The following is a 7,895-nucleotide window of genomic DNA, read 5'->3' as shown; positions in this document are numbered from 1 at the left end:
ACTTAACATCCAACCAGAACAGTATTTGTCGGAGCTAAACTAACCTGATCCTCGTTTTTGCCTTTCCAACGCTCCCTGTTCCTCTAACCTCTACGTCACTCTTCCTCTGGTTTAACTTGGGAAGTGAAAACTCCACGTCAACCTCAGCTGGTGGGGGGGTTCCCTCGATCACCAGCTCCTCCTTGCGCTTCTCTTTCAGCCTCTTCAGACCAAAACGACCCCCTCTTTTCTTCTGGATCTTAAACGGTTTCATGCCTTTCACACTCTGGAACAGAAAAGCAAAGCATGTGGTTTGAACAAGTGTGGAACAGCTTTGTTGCTGAACCTCTTTGTAACTTAAAGGATATTTTTGTTGGATTGTTTTGGAACGATATTGCAGTTATAGTGGAGTTATTCCTGTTGAATGTGACGTGTAGCCAATCAGAAAGCGAGGAGACGAAAACATGGAGGGGAATTCAAAACAACTGGAAGTAAAAGTTAGTATCAGTAGAGGGAGAACATTTAGTTGTTTCTCTCCAAGTTCAGTTCGAAAACAGAACTATTAGGTCAACCAGTTCCTCCTTTAAAATGCAAGTCTGTTTAAGAAAACATCTGGTTACCATTTTAGCCATCTTGGCCTTGGGACCTTTGACCTCCAGGCTGGGAACTCTTGGCCGGACGCTGACGTCAGCTTTAGGAACGGTCCTCTTGACCTGGAAGCTGACCTTATATGGCTCTGCGCACTGAAGGATCTTCAGCGCATCCTCATAGCGCACATTGTCAAAGTAGACCTTCGCACTCAGCAGCTGATCACCTTCAGAGAGGAGATTATCAATCAATCAGTAAATCAGGAAATACCAATATCAGGGGGCATAACTGCAAAGGTTTTACCACAAATTACTCTTCTACACTGCAAAAACACAAAATATTACCAAGTATTTTAATGTTGTTTCGAGTTAAAATCTCTTAGTACACTTTAAATTGGACAAAACTACTTACAAGTAACTTTTTAGTGAGACATGGAAGCTCAAAAATGTCAAAATCAGATTTTCCAGAATTTTTTTGAAAGAAAATTGTCAACATTTGAAATTCAGAAATTTCCAATTTTGTGGAAAACTTATATCTCTAACATATTTCTGAGATTACTCTCAAAACGTTTGGAAAAGCTTTTAGGCAGAAATTTACTACAATTTTTTCTACAATGGCCATAAAATGGCAGGTTTAGCATATTTGCTGTTTTAAAAAAAAATAAAAAAAGACACATAGTTTTCCTGTTTGGTACGTTTTAATTTCTGATACGAAGCAACATTTCAGTTATGAACTGTGTGATAATGTTTGAATGTCGCATGTGGATTTTATTTCCTGTACTAAAACACAAGAGTCATTGTAATTTATGCTACAGATGAGATTAGTTATGTGGATTAATGATGTGAATTTATGTTAAATATACGATATTTTTCTGTTGCTGTCTGGACTGAAGTTAACCACCACCTTTATTTCCTCTATTAGAATAAACACAGTAAACCTGAATGTGTCTGTCGTGAATCGACCTACTGGACCTGAGACGAACACAGAAGGGTTACAAACGGGCCTTGCAGTCCGGATCGCTTTATGTATAAAAAAACGAGGATCGTCTGAACACAGACGATTCTTTGACCCTGTGCCTTACAATCCGCTGCTCCCTGTAGTCCGGGGAATACGGTACCTTGCTGCAGACTCAGGTGTTTAGCAGCCGGAGAGTCTTTGAGGACGTCTTTGACAAAGATGCCGTGTTGTCCTCCACCCGTCACGCTGTAGCCGCTGGCTCCGGCCTCCGCCTCCGTCTCCACCACGATCTCCACAGCCTTGGAGATTTCCTCCACACTCTGACAGACACAAGGAAACAAATCCTCACATCCAGAGACACAGCAGATGTTCTGGGGGTTTGGTGTCGCAGGGCTGCCACCAGGCTGAGCATTGATTTTTTAAAATATTTGACTTTTTTAAAGACTTTATTGCTGGTGTTTTTGTTTTGTTAATGCCTACCAATAACACATTTACAATTACTTGGTCAATTTTCTGCCGACTTTAAACATTTTTAACTCAAAACCACAGACGGCCTCTGGATGACTGGTGTAGGTTTCTGTGGGAAACCCCGTGTTGGCAAAATTTACTTCATGAAAACCAGTTTATGAGTCCAAATGTGGGATTAATGCTGCCCTGCTTACCGTCTGCTCTTCTGCAGACTCTGAGTCCATCTCTGGTTCGGCCAGTTTGCAGGTCGACTCTCGTAAATGACTTCTTTTCTGACTCAAAACCTGCTTCAGCTCTGCATGTAGTTTCTCCTTCTGCACCTGCAGACAGAAAAAAACACTTTCTGATCGACTCAACGCAGCATTTATCTGAGGCGATCAATAATGTGACAGGATTGGCTATAAAAGCAGCAACTGGTAGATTTCCTCAAAGGAAAACTGGCACAAATTTTAGAAAAATCCCCCCATCCCCAAAACCTGAAGTTTTCAGAAAGTTTGTTCCAGATTTGTGGCGCATAGAAACTGAATGCTGCTTCTCCATGTTTGGTTCTGGTTCTGGATGCAGACCAGAACCAGAACCTGAAGACCTGAGAGGCTTGGAGGGTTGATGCCACACCAGCAGATCGTTCAGTGATTTATAAACAACAACAGCATTTTGAAGTCCATTCTCTCAGTGGAAGGATTGTAGAACTGGGTGATGTTCTCCATCTTCCTGGTTTTAGTCAGAACGCCAGCAGCAGCGTTCTGGATCCGATTCATTATTTTAGGCAGACCTGCTGCAGTAATCAATGCGACTAAAGATGAACGGATGGATGAGTTTCTCTAAATCTTGCTGAGACATTCGTCCTCTAATCCCGTAAATGTTCTTCAGGTGACAGAAGACCGACTTTGTAACCATCTTTATGTGGCTCTGAAGGTTCAGACCCAGATTTCAGGCTGATCTCTAGTTTCCTGATGTAATAACTAAAGCTGAGTAATTTTCAGGTACTCTACTCACATCTGCCTGGGTTTAGGAGCCTTGAATCTGTTCATTCATTCATTCATAAGAATGCTTCTAAACACAAATATGTGTTTATTGTCCTGTAAAGTGTCTCACCACTCTCTCTGGGCTCTCCTGGTCGTCCGCGGTGCCGCTGTGGTGAGGGTTGCGCTGCGAGGCCGAGGGCGATCTGGACGAGGGGGGAGACCGCCGCTTGTCTTTCACCTGAATGCAGAAACCAATCAATCAATCAATCAATCAATCAAGTTTATTTGTATAGCAAATTTCAGCAACCCGGCCGTTCAAAGTGCTTCACATTATGAAAAAAACCTCCAACAACAGAAATCACACTTTGTTAGCGCCATCATTAAAATGATCAATAAATATCAAATTGGTGAATTTTTATTTATGATTAATCAAAGGAAACTCCAACCAGAGGAACTCAGTGTTTCAGCAGCTCTGCAGTTTTCTGCAAGTTTACTCCAGATTTGTGGCACATATATTCTTCCATAGAAGCTGCTTCTCCATACTTGGTTCTGGGGATGTGGAGCAAACCAGAACCAGAACCATGACCATCTTTGGAAACTCAAACATTCTTGGTGCAAATGAAATAAAAATCCAATCACAATGTCTGACCAGTAGAGATGCTAAAATCAATAAAACATCAACCCGTTGAGTTCTGACTATAAAACCATAAATCCTGCTCTGGTCCCACTGGGTTTGCTGCCTTTCGGCTGAGCTGGACTCGGATCGCTTCAGCTCTTCCTCCCGCTCTGCAGGAAGCGTGTCATGACCCCGTCTGTCGTATCTCCTTCCACTTTTTGTTTCATGAACTCTTGCACGGTAAATCCTGTGAAAACACTGCGTCCCGACACTGTGCTGGTGTGACCGGTACCGCGGCAGCGCGTTTCCGGTCCTAAAATAGTTACAATTATTCCTGCATGAGACGCAGAGTTCAGCCCAGGTTCATCCACTTTGATTTTCTTTCTTATTCTGTAACTGCTAATTTGTTGAAGTCACTCTTCAACATGCAAAAGAGAAAAGAACATTTATATAAAAACCTCGTGTGTCTTCACCTAATTCAAACAATGGCTGCATTTTCTGCACCAAAACTGGAACAAAATCTCAATAACTGGATGATCAGAATGAGGTAATTGGATGCTAGCTAATTGCCAGCTGCTAACTGTGGTGGGTATGCTAACTAGCTAATCTGCTAATGTGCTAATTTTCCATTTAGCTATGTAGCTTTTTTGCTAACTTGAAAACGTTTAGCACATCAACCTTCCCTTTAAAAATCACTCAAGTAGATATAAGCAGAGTCGGGTAGTTACTACTTACATTTACTGGAATTACTTTTGAAAAAAATGTACTTTTAAGAGTACTTTTACTATGCTGTACTTTAAGTAATAGTACTATGAGGTATTTCTACTTTTGAGTAAAATTTCTGCATTTTCTGCCCTCTGAATGAAAAACAAACATGTTTTAAACAAAAATTCACCAGACACAGACAGTTTCTGTTAAAGTTTCATGAGTTTTTAAAATTAAATAAAATGATTAGGAAACAATTCATTTCGCCTGATTTTGTTACTTACATGAATTATTGTCATTTTCGTCCTTAAAATACCAAAATTTACATTTAACTTTATATTTAATCTGTCTGATGTCATTTTTAAATATTATTAAATCACTGATAATTTGATCAGTTGCTCAGTACTTGAGTATTAATTTTACTTTTACGTGAGTAAAAACGTGATCTGATCCACTTTACCTTCAAACATTTCCAAACTAAACTCTACCAGTTTGTCCTGGATTGTTTCTACAGCAGCTTCACACCAGCACCAGAGCTTCTGATGCTAAATGTCTCCAAAACATCAACACTCGAGTCCAAACATTGAGTCAACGTGTCTGTTTACTCACGGCTTGATTTCTGGTCTGGCTGTAAACATGGCTGTCCTCTTGGTCAATGTCAGAGTCTGAAACACAAAATAAAACATCAGAAAAACTCCAGAGGAGCAAATAATCATGACCTAAAAAGCTGTGTAGCAGTAATTAGCTCCCAGCAGAACGTTGAAGACTGTGGCATTCATGTCAGGCGTAGCATGTGAAGCTAAAGGATCTGATATAGCAACAAGGCCAGCAGCTTGGAGCTTCTGGCGGTCTTTACATTCTTTCCGTCCCGTTGATCATTCCTCTGAGTCGGCTACATGAGCCTGAGCCGTTTGCATAACTCCTCCAACAAGCTAACACATAAAGTCTGGCTGATAAGGAACGGAGCAAACCACCAATGGAGGGCGGCGACCTGATCATAAAAATGATAATTTGGACATGTGGGCAAACAACAAGGTGTGACAAACGAAGCCACTCCTGATAAAAACTGCTAAATATTCAACTGGAGTAATTTTTGTCTCACCAGTAAGACAAAATGCTTACTGAGTCCAAGTCTTTTACTTAAAGCAGTGAAGAGCCTGATTTCATTTCCATATCTGCGTATTAGAACCAGGCATTGCATTACTTAACTTTATTGCAATTCATCGCCTTTTCTTTTATTTCTTGCAAAGCGGAACCTTTGTATCCAGACGTTTGTAGTACAGCCGTAAATCGGATGCACAAGCTACTTCCGCTGACAGTGATGAGCAACCAAGCCGCTTGGCTGTAAAAAACGATCAGCCTGGATGATGGAAAAGACTGTTGTGCTCAAGTTGTGCTAAAACAAGTTAGCCTATTATAATAGCATCTCAATGCTAAACATGTAGCAACAGCACAGATGCTAACGCTAACGTTAGCTTCCACAGTCCAGTTTCATTTCCACCCGAAGGCTAAATGAGTATAACAAAACTTTGCACCAATTTGGTTAAATAACCCAAATAACAGAATAATAAATATCTTTGTTGATTAGCTCACAGGTTTAATTATTCAATAATTTAACAGCAAAAATGTTTTTCAATTGAAAATGTTGCTTTTTTGCGCATGAAAAATATATGGACAATTTAGCTCTGAAAAACAAAACATTCAAAAGGTAAAGTGTTTTTTTTCCTGATCCTTAAACAAGATTATTATAACAAAATCAGGTTTAATATAAATATTTGAAAGGTATGAAGAGGTTTAGCTAATGTCTGAAATTTTTTACTTTAGAAATGTCCAAAAATGTTTTAGAAAATTTCTGATATCCAAAAAATTTTATGCAAATTTGCAAATTTTGGAGCTCAGACATTTCCATGTTTTTTCTAGAAAATGTCAGATTAATCTAAGAATTTCTGAGTTTTTACTCCTTTTTTAATGAGAAATGGCACTAATACACCATCGTAGTTTGGTCATAGTTCAGTAACTACGCCTCTAAAAAACCTCACAATTTCATAGTTTTGTCACAAATATCTACATTTTATAACTCATAAATTTCCCAATTTTTCCTGAAAAATGTCTGAGATTCATCTCAAGATTTCTGAGTTTTTTGGAGACAATTTTCTCTTTTTCCGTATCTACATTGGCTCTGATATGCTGTCGCGTCGATGCCATTCTTCAGAGTCCTGTCTTCTTCATGTGATCTCTTTTTTAACTCATGCTGTGTGTGTGTGTGTGTGTGTGTGTGTGTGTGTGTGTGTGTGAAAACTGATATGTGTGTGTAAATTTGTGCGTATATTCCAGCCAGGTGTGTCAGTGTGGGTTCCCGTTTGTGTTGGAGATATCAGGAGTTCAACACTTTAAAAAAACCAACGCATCACATTTACTGCTGCCGTCGCTGCAAAACAGTAAATTTATCTTAAAGAATGAAGCAAAGGAGCAAAAAGTATGAAAGTTTTTAAGTAGAATAAAGTTCAGATGGGAGGTTTATGGATGTTTGCAGGCGGGACGGACAGCAGCAGGTGGAGGAGGCGGCGCCCCCTGGGTGGAGCAGAGGAGCGGCGCAGGACGAGGCGATGATCTGAAATGCTTCGCATCTCAATCTTATTATAGATCCGACTCACATCTGCAGCCCTGAACACACCCAGCGAATGCCAGAGAGAGCTTTGACCTCTGACCTCCTGCATACTGCATGCAGGTGCAGCAGCCATGATGGTTCTTTTTCTGATAATTTAAGATAATTTAACATTCCCATTGAAGAAAAGGTCATTTAATAAAGATTTTTTGAGATTATTTGAAAATAGTCTCTAATCCGCAGGAACTGCAGATATTTTCCACCTAAAGTCGATAAAGCAGGTTTCACTAAACGTTTTCCTGATTGTTTCTCTGTATCTGAAGATATTTACACGTCCAAATAACTCGGGTTACATTTTAGTTCGGCATGTTTGATTCTCCGTTTCTACACTGATGGGGAAAATTTGTTACAAAGATTTACTGCTGCCTGTTAAGTGAAGCTTATATCAGGATGATGTGTCAGAACCATTACAGAGATATAATATTAAATAAAAATTTAAAAAAATAAAAAAGTTTTCTAGAAATAAAACGTGGATTGTTTTTATGTACCAGCGAAAGTTTTGAGATTAATCTCAGAAATTTAAAAAAAAAGGCAAATTTGTTATTTTCATTAAATTTTCAGAAAAAATTCAGGAATTTTTCTTGATAAGTTTTTTTTTCCAGAAAAGTATTAGAAGTGGAAAATTTGCTATCAAAAAAATCTGATTTTTCTTTATTAATCTGAGACATTTTAGCTGGTGAATAGGAAATAATTTAACTTTAATGCTAAAAATCGGCTAAAATGGTTTTAAAAATAAACCCGGATCGTCTCCATCTTTCCTTCCTCACAGAAAACACAAGAAAAACATTTGGAAAATAATCAGACAGTTACTGCGGCTATTTCTGCAGACACGTTTTCTTAAACTGAAATCAACATTTCAGAGTAAAAAAGGAAAAAGTGTAAAACGTTGTAATGATTCCCGCCTGAGGCTGCAACGGCTGCAGTTTGTTTCTGTCAGCCTCCGTCTGAGATT

The 7,895-nt window shown here is 39.2% G+C and overlaps 1 protein-coding gene across 3 annotated transcripts in view; it reads right to left on the bottom strand.

Annotated features, from left to right (window-relative positions):
* Positions 1–7,895, bottom strand: part of prx (periaxin) — a 34,561-nt gene that overhangs the window by 13,547 nt on the left and 13,119 nt on the right. For all 3 annotated transcript variants that reach the window (XM_017308279.1, XM_008426581.2, XM_008426582.1), the window contains exons 2-7: positions 4,888–4,943; positions 3,088–3,195; positions 2,187–2,312; positions 1,685–1,844; positions 600–793; positions 45–265 (exon numbers count right to left, since the gene is read on the bottom strand). In XM_017308279.1, the coding sequence (XP_017163768.1) occupies positions 45–265; positions 600–793; positions 1,685–1,844; positions 2,187–2,312; positions 3,088–3,195; positions 4,888–4,943 (865 nt within the window). The remainder of the gene's footprint in view (positions 1–44; positions 266–599; positions 794–1,684; positions 1,845–2,186; positions 2,313–3,087; positions 3,196–4,887; positions 4,944–7,895) is intronic.

This window comes from Poecilia reticulata, linkage group LG13 (assembly GCF_000633615.1).
Source record: "Poecilia reticulata strain Guanapo linkage group LG13, Guppy_female_1.0+MT, whole genome shotgun sequence".
NCBI lineage: Eukaryota > Metazoa > Chordata > Actinopteri > Cyprinodontiformes > Poeciliidae > Poecilia > Poecilia reticulata.
The sequence above is the reverse complement of the archived record's forward strand: the minus strand, read 5'-3'. Positions and strand labels throughout refer to the sequence as shown.